The sequence below is a fragment of the Lissotriton helveticus genome, chromosome 3_2 (assembly GCF_964261635.1).
Source record: "Lissotriton helveticus chromosome 3_2, aLisHel1.1, whole genome shotgun sequence".
Lineage (NCBI taxonomy): Eukaryota > Metazoa > Chordata > Amphibia > Caudata > Salamandridae > Lissotriton > Lissotriton helveticus.
The window spans coordinates 261,693,380-261,714,423 of NC_136062.1; the positions used below are offsets into that span (position 1 = coordinate 261,693,380).

At 42.7% G+C, this 21,044-nt stretch overlaps 1 protein-coding gene across 1 annotated transcript in view; it reads left to right on the forward strand.

Moving 5' to 3' along the window:
• The window catches only part of AQP9 (aquaporin 9), a 257,451-nt gene that overhangs the window by 85,726 nt on the left and 150,681 nt on the right, over positions 1 to 21,044 (forward strand). The window contains exon 2 of the mRNA XM_078685164.1: positions 3,957 to 4,083. Coding sequence (XP_078541290.1) covers positions 3,957 to 4,083 — 127 coding nt within the window. The remainder of the gene's footprint in view (positions 1 to 3,956; positions 4,084 to 21,044) is intronic.

A 21,044-nucleotide genomic window follows, 5' to 3' on the forward strand; every position in this document is an offset into this window, starting at 1 on the left:
AATAAATTCCTCTGGGAAATATTTCTTATACAACTTAATTGAAAATAATCTTTCTGGCAACTTTATAGTTTGACCAACTGTGTATTGAATGGATGTGATGTGTGAGTGAAGTTTACATGTTGATTGTATAGTTGGTATGCAATAAGAGAAAAAAAAACAAAGGGAATTATTTCTAGACTTCAACGTCGAGATCTTGTATAATCCAGGTGATGCAGGATCTGTTCGCAATGGAAGACTGGTGATAAAAATCCAATTACCAGATATGCCATTGATGAGATAATATCTTGAGCAGATGAAGTAACACTTGAGCCTTTGGATACAAGGGTTTGTACTGTGCACAAACTATGCAACTGTTCACATAGCCCTTTACATCTCTGGTCAGGATTTCGCACCAGGCGTACTAACCGTCTAACGTATTTCAAAATATCCACCATGAGATCATTCCATGAGTCGTTGTGTTGCTACTGTAGGGAACCATACCCTGCATTCATGAAAGTAAATGCTGTCATAGACTATATTAGAAACATCACTGTTCAGAAATGCTGGACCATCAGTTTATTGATAGGCTTGTAAAGTGCCTTTTCAAAGTCCTGAATACATTTCTATAATACTAAACGTTTGGAAATTAAATGAATGGGATTCATTATATTTGGCCTTCTTTTTCTTCCATGTGTATCCTTCACATGACAAAAGCTGTTGTATTCAGTGAATTTAGATGAGGTAACTATGAAGTCAAACGGAGAAAAGAAGTGAGTAGAACAGATTTGTTGCTGATTGTAGGCTTGGACGTTTTTCAAGAACCCCAAGATCTTTTGGTCTGTAAAAATAGTGATAGGATGTTGTGCATCCTCCAGATAATGCCTCGGTTCCATAAATGCCTCTTTGATTGCTAGTTCTTTCTCATTGAACATGCAGTTATTCTCACATATATAGAAGTTTTTATGCTATGGGATGTAAGTCAATGTACATATGGAATATGAATATAGGACTGTGGTTAACCTAAACAAATTGATGAAACCTAAATAACGTTATAGTGCTTTTAGGATTGATGAAGGGTGCTGATCCAAAACACATTGTAACTTTATAGGATCCATCTCAATCCATTTAGCTGGCATTGTCCGTACCCAAAGATTTAACATCATCTCATACTCTGATGACACCCAACTCATCCTCTCTCTCACGGAACACACCGCCACCACCAGAGTCAACTTCTTAACTGCCATGGCCATCGTCACCGACTGGATGAGATCTAACAGCCTGTAGCTGAACACAAACAACATAGAAGTGCTCATCTGCGGAAGAAACACCTCTCCATGGGAAGACACATGGTGGCCCACTGTACTCGTGCCCTCTCCCACCCTCACCAACCACACCAACAACCTCAGCATCATCCTGGACAACAATCTCTCCATGAAGCACCAGGTCAACGCAGTGGCCTCCTACTGCTTCCACACCCTTTGCATGCTGTGGACGATTATAAGGTGTATCCTCATCAGCACCAGAAAAACAGTGACTCAAGCCCTCGTCACCTCCCGACTGGACTACGAAAATGCACTCCATGCCAGAACCGCCATCCAGCTCCTCAAACAACTACAGACCATACAGAACGCAGCAGCCAAATTCATCCTCAACCTGCCCAAACGGACCAACATCATCCCCCACCTCATCAGCCTCCACTGGCTTTCCCATCCATAAGAGATACCAGTTCAAGCTGCTGACTCTTACCTACAATGCTCTTCACAATGCTGGACCTTCCTACATCAACCACCGCCTGACCTTCCTGCAGTCGACCAGACAAGTCTGATCCGCCTCCTTTTTTTCCTTGCACATGTCCCCCACATCTGGCAGAGCCACAGTGGAAGCCAATTCTTCTCCTACCTAGCCACCAAATCCTTGAATTACCTCCCACTGCATGTCTGTACCTCCGCTTCACTTACCGACTTCAGGAAGGAAATCAAGACCTGCCTTTTTGACTAAAGCTCCCCATACCTCGGAATCTAAGTTTCACATATAATTTATGACAACTCAACTTTAAAAGACCTCCTTCACATGGATCATGTTTAGTTATAAGGAGAAGGAAAATGTCAAAATATCAGACATATCATGACATACCGATGCAAGAAGTTGGACTAACGGCTAGGGCGGTCGACCTTGTACCTGGGGAACTGGGTTTGAGTCACGGCAATGACGCTGAACATTCTGTGATTCTGGGCAAATTACTTAATCTCTCTGTGCCTAACAAAAATGTATGTGTCCTCATGTAATGCAGCTGGTGCTATGTAAGCCTCTCTGAACCCGATTCGGGTGAAGTTCGCGCTATATAAAACTCTGTAAAATAAAAATTAAAAAAATTAAACCCATCAATTAAAAAATACTAGGAGACAGATGAATTTCAGAGGCCGAAGGTGCTCGTAGTACCTTAATGTGTGTGGTATTCTGTCTTCCACACATCAACTGTTGCTATTTGGACGGCGTATCCTTTAAGTCCAGCTTGCTGTCTATTGATGCTGACTCAACCTAACCAAGTAAGACTTAACAGTAAGACATGATGGCTTTTGATACTGGCTGCGTTCAGCTGACATTAATCGATACAAGGTCTTCACTCAGTTTCATTACTTTAGGGGGTGAAGGAGATAGGAGAAGATGCTGAAGATTTATAATGCCGGGTCAACCCTAGGTCCAATTGTCCTGTATATATTTCTGCATGATCAGATTTTTCTTTTCCGTGTGAGATATGTTCTCTCATAGTGAATAAAAGCACATGGAACAAGGTCTATTTTATAATCATATTGCCTAGGGGAGGCAATATGTCTGCTTTCATAGCAACAAAGACATTGAGGTTTGAGAATTAATGAGAGGAATATCACATATGACAATAGAAATGTATATAGAGAATGTACACAACTGTAGGAGAAGAGGGGATCACAGACATAGATGGGGTATCTTGAGTCTGATCTTAATTTCCAAGTCAATCTACTTTCTGGAATGTAAGCATCTTTGGTCGCCAATCAAACAAAGGTCTGTGTTGACTCAACAACAGCATTCCCAGGATCACTTTAAAGGCTGAAGCATCTATGACATCAAGCAATATTTGTGTCTTATGGTGGACTGTAGAGGTCATGTGCAGTACCTCCGTTTGGGGAGATATGCGCGGTCCTTCATGTAGAGCCATTGACTGACAGAATGGTTTCTTGTTGGGTTTCAGAATGGATCAGCATATGTACTGGCTCACAAATTTGGTGTCAATGAAGTTACCAGAGGACCCACAGCCCACTAAAGCTTTAACCCATATACCAGCCAACTCTCTGCGGTTAAAAAAGTCCATGACATAAAAGCAAGGAGAAGATAGTGTTTGATGATTGTTATAAGTAAAGAGGAACTAACCGACATCACCCACCAGGACCTGTTTTCCTAGTAGGCAGGGTAGTGTCCCGAGGTTTCTTTCTAGGTATTTCCCTGGCCTGTCCATGATTGGTAATTGGTTTCTATTGTGCTGGCTAAATGTGTGTCAGAGAGGGCAAGTCACCACCAGAGTGAACTGCACTACAAAAGCAGAACTTCCTTGCCAGCAGCTTCCAGTATAGTGTTGGTGTAACTTCGAGCCGCTGTCAGTGAGCACTGCTTTCTCTCTAAATGATTATAGTCTCCATTGTGCTTTTACCTGCTGCAGCAGTATCCAGGTCTGCGGTGAGTGTTAATGTTGTGCTTGCTGTGGGAGGGAACAAGATAATGATAGGACGAGAACAACGCCATTCATTCCAAACACACAGCGATTAAAACTAAATGTTTGTAATGGGGCACTTATTTTACATTTGACCAGAGGAACTCTCAAAAATTGTAATTTATAATTGTTTACATATTGTCCTAGCACAATCACTCTGATTATTTCAGCTATAATCTCATGCGATGTAAATACTCAGTGGTTTTAAAATGACCTTTTATTTTGTTTACTGCAGGTACTCGGATGTGGATGTGTTGCCCAAGCTGTCCTTAGCAGAGGGGTTGCTGGCAATGTTGTAACCATAAATATTGGTTTTGCGTTGGCAGTGACAATGGCAGTATATGTTGCAGGTGGTGTTTCTGGTAAGCAATGCTACTATTCCCCACCAAAACAGCAGTGGCATTGAACCTAAATGTGAAGTTATGGATTTTTCTACATATACCTAATAGTTTTCCAAACTGACTCATCACCCGAGTGAGAAATTACTGCACATTACCCGTAATATCCAACTTGTGTGCACTCATATGTATTGTATTCACATTTGCTATATCTGTTTCCTAATGCAGCACATAATTAAATACAAAGACCTAGTTTCCAAAGGAAAAGCGTTTTTTGTTTTGCAGTAACTTTGGTGCCGTTTCACAAATCCTCCAGACATTTTGAAAATTAATGTACTAGTCACTTCAGCTACTGTCTGGAAAGTTTTGGGGTGATCCATGAAGTGGGGGCAGAGAAAAAGGCAGGGTTCCAAAACACGTTTTCCCCCATGTTAATTCCCATATCAGTTTTGAACATGACTGCAGCCTGAACTGCTGAATGAAATGACACCAAATTTGGCAGAAAGGTAGATCTTGGTCCAGAGAAGTGCCTTTTGGTAGTTTGGTGTAAGTCCATACAGTAGTTTTAGAGATATTAACCGAAATCCAAATTTTGTATATCTAGGGACACAGATCCTCTGCAGCTATGACAGTTCAAGTGCTGTAATCTGAGTGGCTGTCAGCACTTCAACCAGGTAGTGGTGCACCACCTCCCCAGGGCTTATCTTATTATTACAGGGGGCCTGGTCGGACCCCCAGTTTCCGGGGACCACAACCTCCATGGGCTTTCATTTCAAAATAGTGCTGGGGGGCACATGGACCTCCCTGGGCTCTGGGGATGACCACCTACACCGGGCTTTATAATAAAGATTGTTTGGGGGCCACGTGGACCCCCTCCAGGGACTGCCACTTCCCCAGGGCTAACTACATTGAAATCAGGGGTCTATCAGAGCAGGCCACCGCCTCCCTGGGGCCAAACTGAAATTTTAAAGTGGGAGGGGCTGCAAGGGCCCCCCTCCTGGAGCTATAAATGGCCTTGAGGACTGTCACCCCCCCAGGACCGGCTCCTGCTATGTCATGGGGAGTCTACTCCCATGACATAGCTGTTTGCTGTGAATTGGTGGGAGCTTTGACATCTCCTGCTATGATAGAGCAAATTCTCTGCTTCCAGCAAGCGGGAGCTGAAAAATGCTGTTGCTTGCTGGAAGTTGAGGTTTTGTCTGTTTACCTGAACAGCTGAAACGATATGCTATTACAGACAAGGAGCTGCATATTTAGCAGCTTCCTGTCTGTGAGAAGAATGCAGGCTCCCGCAGGAGGGAGGAGTCAACAGGGCCTGCGGGCCAGGAGGTTCCCCACGGTCCCGTGGAAAAGAACAGAAGGAGGCAGAATAAAAGTCAGAACCGAGCAGCACGAGGCAGAATAAAGGTCATCCCCAAGCAGAAAGAGGCAAAATGAAGGTCAGCAAAGACCAGAAAGAGGCACAAGTAGGAAGAAGCAGAATGAAGGTCGATGAGCAGCAAGAGGCAGAATAAAGGTTACCCACGAGCCGAAAGAGGCAAAATAAAGGTCAGAAAGAGGCAAAATAAAGATCACAAATGAGCATAAAGAGGCAAGATAAAGGTCAGGAACAAGCAAAAAGAGACAAAATAAAGGCAGAAATTAGCAGAGAGAGGCAAACTAGCGATCAGAAACAAGCAGAAAGAGGCAAAATAAAGCACAGAAACTAACAGCAAGAGGAAAAATTAAGGTCAGAAGTACGCAGAAAGAGGCAAAATCAAAGTCTGAAACTAGCAGAAACAGGCAAAATAAATACTGGAAACGAGCAGAAAGATAAAGATCAGCAGCGAGCAGAAATAGGGCAAATTAAATGTCAAAAGGTAGCAGAAAAAAGGCAGACAATTAGCAGAACCTATTCAGACACTCATGCACCTACTCACAAAACAACACAGACACTCTCACAGCCACTCACAGACCCATTCAAACACTCATGCACCCGCTCACCGCCAAACTCAGAAACGTACATCCAACTCACAGACCCAGTCAGACACTCATTCACCCACTTACAGAATCATTCATACTCTCTCTCACCAGCTCACAGATCTACTTGAAGACTCACACCCTAACTCAGAGACCCTCTCAGAGACTCACATACCTACTCAGAGACTAACGCACCCTCTCACAGACCCACTCATGTACACACTCACAGACTGATTATCACACTCATGGAGGCTCTCGCAAACCAATTCAGACATTCTCACACCTACTCAGACACTCACACACCCAGTGAGACACTCATACACTCACTCACGCACCCACTGAGACACTCACGCACTCACTCAAACACTCACTCTCAGAGGTTACAGTTAGCAAATTACATTAAATTAATTGGAAATTCACAAAAACAAAGGTTGTAGGGATGTTATAGTTAGGAAATAGAATAAAGAAAACCTAAGAAATCCACTGAAAAAAACAAAGTACCATGACGTTATAGTTAGGGTTAGATTTCATCTGGTTTAAAACCATAGAAATCTAGCAGATATTGTTACCTGAGCTAATTATAACTTACGCCCCCGCAATGGACTGCTTATGATCTCACATATTACATCACTCATAACATCACTGATGCCATCTCACATGACATCATCGATGACAGTCACTGATGACATCATCTACAGAACCTCTCACACATCCTTTCATACCCCCATGCAACATCATACACCCACTCATACACCCACACAACCACTCACAAACCCATTCACAAACCCATACAAATACTCATTCATACCCACTTACTCATACATTGAGGCACTCAAGCACCTACACACTTACTCATACAGATACTAACACATTTACTCAGTTAACTAAACAATAACAACCACACAGCTTCACATAGGGCCTCTCGCCAACTCACTTTCTCAACCATACAGCCACTCACACGACCCATTCACTCACTATACATTCACTCACATACCCACTCACCCAGTTAGACACCCATTCACATACCCATACAGCCAGTCAGCAGCCTCTCACTCATCCATACAGGCACTCATGCACCCTCTTATTCACTATTTACAGCCACTCACTCACTCACTCACTCATACAGCCACTCATGCACTCTCTCATTCACCATTTACAACCACGTACATACCCATAGAGGCTTTCACTTACTCATAAAGCCACTGATACACCTACTCACTCATACAAAAACATACCCACTTACTCATCTATACACCAATTACACACCCACTACCTCACCCATGCAGGCACTCACAAAGCCACTTAGTCACCCATACAGCTACTCACATCCACTTATTTACCCATACTGTCACACATACATACTCACACACAGAGACACACAGTTACACAGACACTCACATAATCTATGATTTAAAATAGAATCACCCATTAGTAGTACAAAAACTAATCTAATGTAACTTTTGTTGTACCTCAGTATATATTTTTAAAGCTCAGAAATGTCTAGAAAACACTCACATTCACTGGATGATATAATCAGTGATGTCATTTATATATATATATATATATATATATATATATATATATATATATTACCTACTGGCGATAGCCAGTAGGTATATATAGTTAGGATTGTTTTCCATAGGGTAATCGCAACATTCTATTGGGAATAACTTTGGCGCCGGTTGAGGAATCTTCCTGAAATTTTCCTTAACTGTGCCTCGCGGCGCTCCGGTCCTTCCCTGAAAGTTTGGGGGGGATCCGTCAAGCGGGGGCCGAGATAAAAGGGGGGTCCCAAAACGTGTTTTCCCCATGTTAATTTCCATAGGGCGGTTGGACTCACTTTTAGCCCGAACGGCTGAATGGTTTTCCACCAATCTTGGCAAAATTGTAGGGACTGGTAGCCCGATGTGCCTTTGCTATGTCTCAAGATATATGCTCCAGTGGTTTTTACGAAAATTAACTTTGAAAAAATATATATTGGGCTACATTGGGCTATATATATGTTAGAGCCCAAATATAGCCCAATGTAGCCCAATGTAGCCCAATGTAGCTCAAAGATGGCCACCAGAGACAAAAAAAAACTAATGTAACCCAAATATCAGCCAGATGTAGCCCAACTATAGCCCAATGACAGAATGTCCCAGAGTGTTCTAAAGAACAACTAGAGCGCTAACAGTCTTACTTATGACAAAAGTATGGCACACCTAAATTCACTGAAAAAAACATAGGTTTCAGGCCTTATATAGTTAGGAATTAGGCACAAGAAAGCAGAAAAACAAACGTGTAGAATACAAAAAGGGGGCAGGTTAGAAACACCCTGACCCCTTAGGGCTGCTCAGGTGGTCCCACTAGGATATTAATATATTTAAACGTTTTCCGCTAATAGAATTAGCATTTAAAAAACCTTTGAAATTCACTGAAAAAAGCATAGGTTTCAGGCCTTATATAGTTAGGAATTAGCATTTAAAAAAACCTTTGCAATTCACTGAAAAAACCATAGGTTTCAGGCCTTATATAGTTAGGAATTAGCATTTAAAAAACCTTGCGAATTCACTGAAAAAACCATAGGTTTCAGGCCTTATATAGTTAGGAATTAGCATTTAGAAAACCTTTGAAATTCACTGAAAAACCATAGGTTTCAGGGGTTATATAGTTAGGAATTAGCTTTTAAAAAACCTTTGAAATTCACTCAAAGTTTTAGTGATGTTATAGTTAGCTGGACATTTTATTCATACAAAACCATTGAAATTGCTCCTATATAGTTAGTTGTACTAACTATATTTCGCGCACCCGCAATCCACTGCTGATGATGTCACATATTAGATCATTCATGACATGGTCAGTGACATCACTGATGACATCTCAAATGACATCACTGATGACATCACTGATGACATCATCCACGTGACAATCACATACACCTTTTCATACACTATTACAATTTTTTATCACTCTTTGTAAAATACAGAGTATCATATTTAAAACCATTGTCACAGCAATACAAGTATCTAAAAATCCACTCAGTGATTCATAGATGTATACACACATCTAATCACTTACCTATGGATTCACTCATACATGCTGTCAATGAACAATAGAACACTATCAAAAATACTTATACATCTATATCGACATTAAACAACCGCACGCATCCTATTCACATATGAAGTTATCCTACTCACTTATGCAAACAATGGATCATACTTACATATTTACTTAGCAAAACACTTATACAAACACCACTTCTTCTATTCATTTAGATAGTAAGTCATACTTAGTGAATTATAAAATCATTATTACAAGTATACAGTTATCCATACAGTCACTCACACAATAATTGTGTCTTATGTATACTTATTTATATACAACAACTGACACATACACTGCTTTTTATTTTTCTAGTTTGTTGGACATGTACCATTGAGAAATATATTTGCTCATCACCACACCCATAAAGAGATTCACTCATCCAAACTACTGTTAGAACATGTAGTTTTAACTTCATATATCTACTGAATCAACTATTCACACATCTTTGGACAGTCACACACCCCCCACCGAACCACACACACTTTCACACTCCCATACAAATACTCAGTTAACTAATCAATAACTAATATAAACTTTCACATAGCTAGTAACCAACTGTAGAATCAGTTTACACAACAACTGACAAAGTGATACAGATATTCACACAGTTTAGTCACTATCCACTATATTTAGTGAGACATTATAAATTGGTCAAGTAAACAGTCAATTACACTGCTACTAAATCCTCCATCCAAATATTGATTTATATATATCCACTTATTCTTCAATGCAAATTGCTATATATATAATGCATATTTAAATAACGAAGCAAACCACATTCACTGGATGATGTCATCAGTGATGTCATTTGAGATGTCATCAGTGATGTCACTGACCATGTCATGAATGATCTAATATGTGACATCATCAGCAGTGGATTGCGGGTGCGCGAAATATAGTTAGTACAACTAACTATATAGGAGCAATTTCAATGGTTTTGTATGGATGTATGACGTTACAACGCATACTTTTACAACGCCTACCTTTACAACGCGGTTTTTACCACGCATACCATTACAACGCATAGCGCTTTGGGGTGCTGGATAGTGAATAGTTTAATTTACTATTCCAACTCCAGTCCCCGTGGATAGTAGGGAAGGTTATTGGATAGTAAATTAACCTATTCCCTATCCTAGAGCGCCCCCCAGAGTAATGCGTTGTAATAGTTTGCGTTGTAAAAGTTGCGTTGTAATGGTAGGTCGTTGTAAAAGTTTCGTTGTAAAGGTTGTATACCGTTTTGTATGAGTAAAAAGTCCAGCTAACTATAACATCACTAAAACTTTGAGTGAATTTCAAAGGTTTTTTAAAAGCTAATTCCTAACTATATAACTCCTGAAACCTATGGTTTTTTCAGGGAATATATATATATATATATATATATATATATATATATATATATATATATATATATAAAAATCTACTGCGGTCATCAGTAGTTAGTTATTGTTAGGCGTGCTTTTTCATAGATTGAGCGTTTTTTTGGTTTGCTATTACCTTTTGGCCCCATTTGACAATTCTTCACAAAACTTTCCTCAAGAAGTGCTCATTTGCCTCAGCTCCTCCTGTGCTTCTCCAAAAGCTTGTCAGCTCAATTCTCAAGGGAGTCTTTTCAAACAGAAGGGGGTTGGGAGCACACTGCATCACCTCCCAGCACAATTCACCCCTTAGCATTACGGTAAATGCAGTTCATTTTAAATGCTTACTTGAGTGTTTGTTGAAGTGTTTCACCAAAGTTGGTGCAGGTTAGTGTTGTCAATCTCTAGACACGTGTTTCTGGATATTATCCTTCATCAATAGAGATAAAAATAGAAATATATCTGGAGTTGCTGAGCAACCTGCCACAATCATTTCAGGTCTCTGTACCTCTCACAGACACAAAGGTGCATCTCCAAAAGCTTGTCAGCCCAATGGCTCAAGGGAGCCTTTTCAATCAGAAGGGGGATGGATGCATACCGCTTCACCTCCCAGCACAGTTCACCCCTTAGCAGTATGGTAAATGCAATTTGTTTTAAATGCTTACTTGAGTTTTTGCTGAAGTGTTTCACCAAAGTTGGTGCAGGTCAGTGCTGTCAAACTCTAGACACATGTGTTTCTAGATATTATCCTTCATCAGTAGAGATAAAAAACAACATTTGTCTGGGGTTGCTGGGCAAGCTGCCACACTCCTTTTAGGTCTCAGTACCTCTTGCAGGAGCACAGGTGCATCTCCAGAAGCTTGTCAGCTCAATGTACTCCCATCCCCATTCTGTTTAAAAAGGCTCCCTTGAGCCAATGAGCTGATGAGCCCTTTGAGATGCACCTGTGTGCCAATGAGAGGTACAGAGACCTGAGAGGATTGTGCAGCTTTCTCAGCAACCCCAGATGAATTTCGTTTTTATCTCTACTGATGAAGGATAATATCCAGAAACACATGTGTCTAGAGATTAACAGCACTAACCTGCAGCAGCTTTGGTGAAACACTTCAGCAAAATTTCAAGTAAGCATTTAAACTGAACTGCATTTACCAGAATGCTGGGGGGGGTACTGTACTAGTAGGTGAAGCAGTGTGCTCCCATCCCCCTTCTTTTTAAAAAGGCTCCTTTGAGCCACTGAGCTGACAAGCTCTTGGAGATGCACCTCTGCGCCAAGGAGAGGTACAGAGACCTGAGAGGATTGTGGCAGCTTTCTGAGCATCCCCAGATGAATTTAGTTTTTTTCTCTACTGATGAAGGATAATATCCAGAAACACATGCCTAGAGATTAACAGCACTAACCTGCACCAGCTTTGGTGAAACAATTCAGCAAAATTTCAAGTAAGCATTTAAACTGAACTGCATTTACCAGAATGCCAGGGGGTGAACTGTGCTGGGAGGTGAAGCAGTGTGCTCCCATTCTCCTTCTGTTTAAAAAAGGCTCCCTTGAGCCACTGAGCTGACGAGCTCTTGGAGATACACCTATGTGCCTAGGAGAGGTAGAGAGGCCTGAGAGGATTGTGTCAGCTCTCTTAGCAACCCCAGATGAATTTATTTTGTATCTCTACTGATGAAGGATAATATCCAGAAACACATGTGTCTAGAGATTTACAGCACAATCCTGCACCAACTTTGGTGAAACACTTCAGTAAAAGTTCAAGTAAGCATTTACATTGATCTGCTTTTACCAGATTGCTAAGGGGTGTACTGTGCTGGGCGGTGAAGCAGTGTGCCCCCATCCCCTTTCTGTTTAAAAAAAAAGAAAAACACAGAAATTGACAAGTTATAGTTAGAATAGCTAACTGTAACTTGGACCCAACCATGCACTGCTTCTGATGTCACATATGACATCACTCTTGACATGTTCTACAGCATAATTTATGACATCTGAGTACTGCTAACTGTGGATAGGACCAGACCGAACATTGTAAAGATGTTTTCCTTGTAGGCAGACCATCCCACCATTTTGGGAGTTGCCTGGCTTCTGTGGGGGCCATCTTGGACCGGCCACTAGCCCGTTTGACTAGGTTTATGTTTTTACAATTTCTCACCTTTCTGTTAATTTGATTGCCTTTCACCAAAAGGACTCGCTGTCCAGGGGAGCTTGGGACTAACTCCGGGGGTTGCTGGACCCCAGTGTGCTGATTTTAGTTCGCCATGCATATTTTTAACCATCGTGCCCTAGCCCGAGCAAGCAATTCCTCTTGCCTTGCCCGCGCCCAGGGCACTGTCCTTATATGGGTGCACAGCGGTCCACTCAGCTGAGTTCTGTTAATTGTGGATCAGACCCCAACAAACATTGTAGAGTTATTTTCCTTGTAGGGAGACCATCCCTCTGTTTTGGGAGTTGCCTGGATCCCTTTGGAGCCAAAATGAACCAGGCATTAGCCCGTTTTACTAAGTTTATGTTTTTACAATTTCTCACCTTTCTGTTAATTTGATTTCCTTTCGCCAGTAGGACCCAGTCTTCAGAGGAGGTTGGAACCAGCTCTGGGGGTTATTGGACCCCAGTTTGCCACTTTTAATTTGCAACACATATTTTTAACAATCGCGCCATAGCATGATAAAGGCACGCCTCAGGCCCTGCCCATAGAGCCCTACTTACACGGACACACTGAGGCAAGCCTGTCTGTGCCCATCCATGCATGGACCATGCACAGCACCAGCCACATTGCCCGTTTGGACTCAGTACCCTTGCTACACATGACTTACTCGCAAAAGGTCCTGATTGCCTGTATGCAACCAGGTGATTCCTCAAACTGTACTTTCCTAGACCCCCTGGCCTGGTCCTCAATCACAAATCCCTCCTGCACTGGCTGTTGCTTGTGGGTGGGCGTATCATTTCTGGACCCATCCACCACCTTGGGAGCAGCTGCTTCCTCGCATGAATACAGTTGCGTGATGGGTCCACAGGTGCCTTCTGTACTAATTAACTCTAGATCTCTAATTAATCATGGGGTATAATTTTCACTCTTCTGTGATCTTCATAAACCTGGGTTAGTTTTTATTGCAGAGACTTGGGCAGATGTTACTTCTAATCCTGATTTTATAGATCTCACTCCCTTGGGTTATCACTTTTATAGGTACGATGGAAAGGATAAAAGGGGTGGTGGTATCGCAATTCTAGCTAGTTCGGAATATGTGGTAAACTGAACACCCATTAAGTCACTGCTTTGCGAATCAGCTTTATTCTGCATCCAGCTTTAACCCGATCAGTCCTTTAGGAGTATACTGATCTACTGCCCTCCAGGCCCTAGGGCCCCATTGATGCAGGAGCTGAGTGTTCTACTAGTAGATGATATTACCTGCAAGTACTTTACGGTCCTGGGGGACTTTAATTTCCATCTTGAAGCAGAGGATGATCTAAACACAGCTTTACTTACACACACGCTGTTGGCGTTATGTTTGCCCCAACATGTGTTACTTCCCACCCATTTGGTAGCACACAATTTAGATGGAATTTTTAACAATACCAAAGAGCTAAATGCCATCTCTATACTGGCGCTCACTTGGTCAGATCACAATGCCATACTCTTTAATATTGCCTGTATGCACTCCAATCCCTTACCTTTGAGTCGTCCAACCCACACCACTTCTCAAGCTTGGCAGAAGGTCTACGGAAATAAATGTTCTCAAATATTATCCATAACCTCTCTAGTGCTGCCAACCGATGTCGACATATACAAACTGGGTAGAGACAGCGTTTAAAACCTTGGCCCCTGAAAAAACAGTAAAAACGAAAAGGACTTGTATCACTGCTTTGTGGTTCTCTTAAGGGGTTAGGACCTGGAAACAGTCCTGCAGAAGGCAGGAGAGACTCTGACGCAAAAACTATGATAGCAGGAAAAGAGACATCTACAGGACCTGTTTATCCAGATACAAGGCCTCTATACACAAAGCAAAATATATTTTTTTTACCAGCAAGATCGAGCTCACTTATAATTTTGCCAAGGAACTTTTCTGTACGATAATAAAGCTGACCGCCGCCATTGTCCCCCAGCCAACAGTTTGCAATCAGGCCTTCTGCAATTGTGTGGCCACTGCTTTTCTGCTTACAGTAGAGGCGGTCTTTAACACTTTCTCCTCTCTTCCTTTGGCCCCATTGCTGAATACTTTCTTGCTTAGCCAAGCGTCAGTTCTAACTACTTGATTCCCTCTTTGCCTTCTGATACACCAAGCTTATCAAGGCCACCAGATCTTGGCCACCAGATAATCCATGTCTTCCCTCAGTGGCTGGTCTAGCAGCCGACAGTATCTGTGATACACTGTTGGGCATCTTCGGACTAGTGTGTTCCTCAGGGACTTTTCCATCAATATGGAAGAAGGCAGTTGTTTTACCCCTTATTAAAAAGTTCACTTTGGATCCGTACAAGCTGAATAATTATTGACCTATCTCTTTCCCCCACTACTGGCAAAAGTCTGGAAAAGGGGCCACACTCTCAACTGGATACACAAATCATTGCCAACAACTTGCTAGACTCTATTCAATTGGTTTTCATGCCAGTCACAGTACGGAGACCGTGCTCATTAAAGCTATTGAAGAGGTTAGGGTTTCCCTCCACCATGGAGGACATGCCACACTGATCATACTCAACCTATCAGCAGTCTTTGACATGGTAAATCATGGACAGCTGATGGGGAGGCTAAGGGGGATCGGTGTGACCGGCCGCCTTGGAAACTTTTGAAGTTGTTTCTTTCAGGACAAGTCCAATCAGTTAAACTGGTTGGACTTTCCTCCTCTTTCTGTTCATTCCCAGGGATCTTCTCTCAGCCCCGTCCTATTCAATGTCTATGTCACTCCTTTGGCTGAAGTCATCCACTCCTTCGGTTTTGCATTGACGACATATGCGGATGATACTCAAATAGTGGAGCCCTTAGCAGCAGAGGATACGGGTGTGGCATAGCGCTTCTGTGACTCTATGAAGTTAGTTGGGCAATGGCGACAACTGTCTTAAGTTGAACTCCTCTAAAACCGAGGTACTGTTGTTCGGCTTCCAGACGACCTTCTGGACCTCTAATTGGTGACCAGCCGAGCTCGGCCCTCTTCTGACACCAGTAAATTGTGTCAAAAACTTGGGAGTTCTGGTGAACAATCTAAGTGTCTTCCGCTACTATTTTTGTCCAGAAAATTATCAGTAAAATTCTTCCCTTTCCACCAGAGCACCTTCAAAAAACTGTGGGGTCCTCATTGGTGCTATCTAAGATTGATTACTGTAATGGGGTTTTCCTTAATGCTCATCAACATGTTCTAAACAAACCCCAGACCTTGCAAAATGCTGATGCCCAGCTTTTGTATAGCATCCCCAAAAATCACTCTACTTATAAACTTATTACTCAACTTCATTGGTACCTGTGGGACAAAGAGTCATATTCAAGGCCCTTTGCACAGGTCCAGATTTTCTGAGGAAGAGCTTTTCCTGGTATGCACCACGACACTCTATTCGCTCCACCTCTGCCAGACTACTTGTTATCCCCAGATTTAGATATGTGAAGTAGGGAAACAGAAGCTTTGGTTCTAAGGGCATCTAAGGCATGAAATGAACTTCCTCTCCATATCAAATCTCACTCAAATCTCTTATCATTCAGAAAGGCCCTGAAAACCTGGTTCTTTCCGAAGTGTTTGTTCTCCATGCTCACCTAGTCTCATCACTCAGCTAGCGGCAAGATGCCCCTCGGGGCAATCAAGCACTTTATACGCATTTTTACCATAACATAAAATCACTGACGACATCTCAAATTACATCATTAATGACATTGCTGATGACATCATGCAATTAGTGTGCTTGTTTGTTGTATAGTTCAGATTGTGGCAGATAACTATCATATTAGTTTTCCACTTAATTTTGTACAGTTTGGGTCCAGATAATGGGTGTAAATATTCAGAAAACGCATATCCTCCTTAAGCACCATAGCTGTGTTGTGGTACTGAGCACTGTAGAACTGGCTTTTTGGAGACTCCTCCCCCACTAGGAGAGTCAAAGCCAGCGGTGCAGGAGACACCTAGAATCTACAGGTTCTCCTCGCTTGAATCATACATTACCAAAGAGAACAGGACAACCAGCCGTGGAGGGAAGTAAGTTATTTATTAGCTCGAGCTAAGGACAGGGTCCCAGAATGGTACAAAGACAATTCTATGGAGACTGCTGCTTTACTCCGCAGCCCCCACATATTTATAGCGCTAGCCACGCCCATTTGCACAGTACAAGTTCCTTATTTAGATCAGTTCATCATCTGACAAGTTCTTTGTCAGTCTTGTGTGGTGCAACCGTGGCCAGGGGACATCTGTCTCTGATTGCACAACGTACGCAGCCCGTGCTTCCTTGTGTAACTGTTGTGGTCATGGGACACAGCCTCATGCTTCCTCTATCAGTTGGTGTGGTCACAGGGCACAGCCTCGTGCTTCCTCTATCAGTTGGTGTGGTCACAGGGCAGCTGGTCGTGACAAGCTGAGTTACCAACAATGGAAAGGATGTGGCTGAGTCTCTAGCAAAACTGGGGGGGTGAGGCACACAGGCAGCTTCTAGGAATCGGCTCGACCAAAAGGAGCAGGGAGGGTTGGGCAAGTTTTGACAGGGACGTGGAAAGCAATTCTTCACCAGGTTTCCGAGAGCATGGCAACACAAAATGGAGTCATGTGGGTCATTTTAAAATGCAGTTCAACAGTCCCTCATTTTGCCATGCAGAGGCAACAATCAATCGTCGTCTAGATCAATGTCCATCATTTCCTGGACCTCTCTCTCGATCTGCAATGCACTGTACTCCAGGACAACTTCATGACCTAAATTACTTAACTTGGAGTTTAATAAATATATATATATATATATATATATATATATATATATATATATATATATATATACACCACCATAATTAGGTCTCTCAACCTACACACATATAACTTGTATAGGGACAAAACCAGATCATCTTTTACTAATCAGAATGGGAAGCAATCCATGGGCCTTACAGCTAGTAGATACTATCATTACTCCATCTGTGTCAGTCCTTGTGTGGTATCAAACGGGCCATAGATATTATCAATGCTTTCAGGTGAAATGGTGATACTCTTTGTCTGAGTACGGGCTTGATACTGTTCTACTAAACAGAATACTACTCTTAAATGATGCCAGCAAACAGTAGGAACAGTCACACAAATTTACTTCTGTTGGACCATTTTGGATGCTAGAGGCGGAGCCACTTCCTTAGCAATTCAGTCAAATGGGAACATATCTAACATTCGCTTTATATCATTGCACTGGAATTGCTTATGCAACTATGCCCAAAGTCCGTTCTAAGCCTCTTTGGTAGGCTTCTATCGTCCATCAAACCTGCTTCCATTTTCTTCTTCCGCGTTGGTCCTCTCGATCCAGGCCTTTACATGAAAATAGTGCGTCTTAGTATCTGTTGGAGTGCCCTCCTGGCAAACACTCACAGCTCATTAGAAAGTCTCAATGTCTCAAGGCAGTGCACCAATATCTCTCCTCTACCGCAGGCACTACAGATACCATGCTCTTCGGTGGTTGTGGGCGCAGATCATATTGTGCAAACCCAAGTACTGTTAATAAGGAAAGAGCAACAGGGGCCTACGTTCAGCAACACTCTCAGGCTCCGACACTTGTTATTCAGTGTCAGAGGACGCTTGGGCTGCTCTTCCATTCTAATTTTCCTTTCAACATAGGTATTACAAATATAGTGCCTTTTGTCAATCTTGGATCCTCCGGTGCACTGCCCTTCTGTTGGAGCAAAGGAAAGGAGGGGGTGTGGTCAAGACTTAGGCCAAGGGGGTCAAAGAACCGCGCGCTGTCGGAGGTTATCAGCACATGACAGGTAGAAAACTGTAGCCTCAAACCAGCCCTGACGTCAACAACAGGGATCCTTCTTTTGTGCTCCTTTGCACTAAAATTCTTGTTCTGTGGCAAACAGGGAACCAGCTCCACTTTCTTCTCTGATGTCCAACGCTGTCTGATGAAGCAAACACAATACTTTGGAAATACCATTGATGATACGCTGGCGATCGCTGTACAGCCTTGCAACTTTCTGGGTGCTGGGACTGTAGGTCCAAGACGTCCACCCCTCATCTGTAGCTGTCACTGATGGGAGTTAGGACTCATCTTTGTCACTGTTCTGCAGGTTATTATGACTCTTCCTTTTAATCTGGAAGATCCAGCACAACCTAGTGATGTAGGAAATGTGACACAGTTGTTTGTTTCCTTCAAATTAGCGAAAAAACTATTTATTGTATTTAACAATGGGACTGCAAGCAGGTGACCTGCAATCTTCAAGGGAGTGGCCAGACGCCATGGGACAGTCAGACTGGAAAACATCAAAGTGGGCCTAAAGAAAATTCTTGAAAACCAGCCTGGTCATACAGAAGGGATTTATACATAATATGGGGGTCCCTGGTACATCACTGCAGTCTGGGAGTGTGAACTTGAACAATACATCAACAATAATAAAAGGGCTGACTGGTGAAAGGAGTACAGAAAAGGGAAATGGGACTAGGACACAGCTAAAATCCCCAATAACTAGGCACAATGCGAAATCGATCAGGGAAGAAGCGGCAAAAGAAAAATCTATAGAAAGTACAAGAAATTACTTGGGTGATAGTCAGGCATGTGACACAGCACCAAGAGTACGGGTGATACACAAAAGACCAAAATAGTACACAAATTTTAACTCTACCACCGGCTGCTACACCATATACTGGAATCTCAGCTACTGATCCAGTTCCTTCCCTGGGGAAAATTGGTTTCCTTTGAGGAACACAGCCATACACTACCTAGGAAGCAGAACAGGATTAACTAGTGCAATATCATGAGAAAAGTTTAAGTCACCTTTAGCAAGAGCCACAGATTTATAGTTCCTCCTTAGGGTCCAATCAGGGAGCATGTAATCAAGGGCCGCCCGTCCCTTAAGGGAAGGGGCAGCAATGTGACTAACTGCAGGTGACACGCATTTAATCCTGTATAACTGCACTGGTGAAGTGTTTTCTCTCCTGTTCACAGTATGAAATATCATATCTGTGGAATTTAGTAACCAGAACAAGTCCAACCAACTGTTGCGTAGCGATGGGCATTGTCATGACCATCCCCTCACAACACAGGGGAGCTTGTAATAGTATCAAAAGTAAAATTTGTCAAAACAACGCAAAAACAAAAAAAGCACGCATAAGATAAAAACTCACATGCCAAGCCATCAGGTATACTTGCTATATACCAAGCACAAAAAGCATAAACAAATTACAGTAGCACATGCAAATGAGCGGTGACTCACAATACTATGTCAGGTAGGTACAAAAGGGGGTGGTGATGGACGGAGCATCTGAACCAATCAAACACTCACAACTAGTCAAAAGATCTGGGTTTAATCCATCACCGTTCTTTATCCCACTCTGCCACCCCAGTTCAGACATGGCCATATGCAAATCAGTCCGACCCTGTGCCTCATGGGAACAGTCCAGCCCGAACTGCCAAGCCATGCCTTCCCTGGACCGGAAACAAGCTTCCGAGGACCGGTTTCTGGCATTACAGCCGTCTTCAGCCCGGCTTCCTTGAATCCAGTGGTAAAGTGAGCAAGGGACTCACGTCTGAGCATACCCTGCCACACTTATGGCGGCCAAAGCGGTACAAAAGGGGGTGGTGATGGACGGAGCATCTGAACCAATCAAACACTCACACCCAGTCAAAAGATCTGGGTTTAATCCATCACCGTTCTTTAGCCCACTCTGCCACCCCAGTTCAGACATGGCCATATGCAAATCAGTCTGACCCTGTGCCTCATGGGAACAGTCCAGCCCGAACTGCCAAGCCATGCCTTCCCTGGACTGGAAACAAGCTTCCGAGGACCGGTTTCTGGCATTACAGCCGTCTTCAGCCCGCCTTGCTTGAATCCAGTGGCAAAGTGAGCAAGGGACTCACGTCTGAGCATACCCTGCCACACTTATGGCGGCCAAAGCGGTACAAAAGGGGGTGGTGATGGACGGAGCTTCTGAACCAATCAAACACTCACACCCAGTCAAAAGATCTGGGTTTAATCTATACTATGACACAATACTATGTCATGCACTTCATGCACAGTGAACCTGCAGCCCAAAACCCAATATTTTGGCCTGCTTAATTTGTCAGGTTTAAAATCAAAATTCAATTTCCTTACTTTCCTCACCCTCCTTTTGACAGCAGGTCACCTTAGTGGTGATCGGCTGTCAATACAACTTACTGTGTCGCTTCTGACACACAGGACCAGCAGGAACAATTCATAAAAGGACAAAATGCACAAAAATAGAAAAACATACGAACATTTCTTTTCAAAGGAGTTATGCAAAAACACATCTTTTTTCAACATACTTCTGACAGCACCCCTATTTTTGCAATTTGCATGTTGATTAGGTCCACCAGGTACATATGGAACACTCGTTCCACCACCTCGTGGAATGGACCATCACTGATGCGTTTGCTGTTGACCTCTGCTTTTCCACTACTTCCCTACACC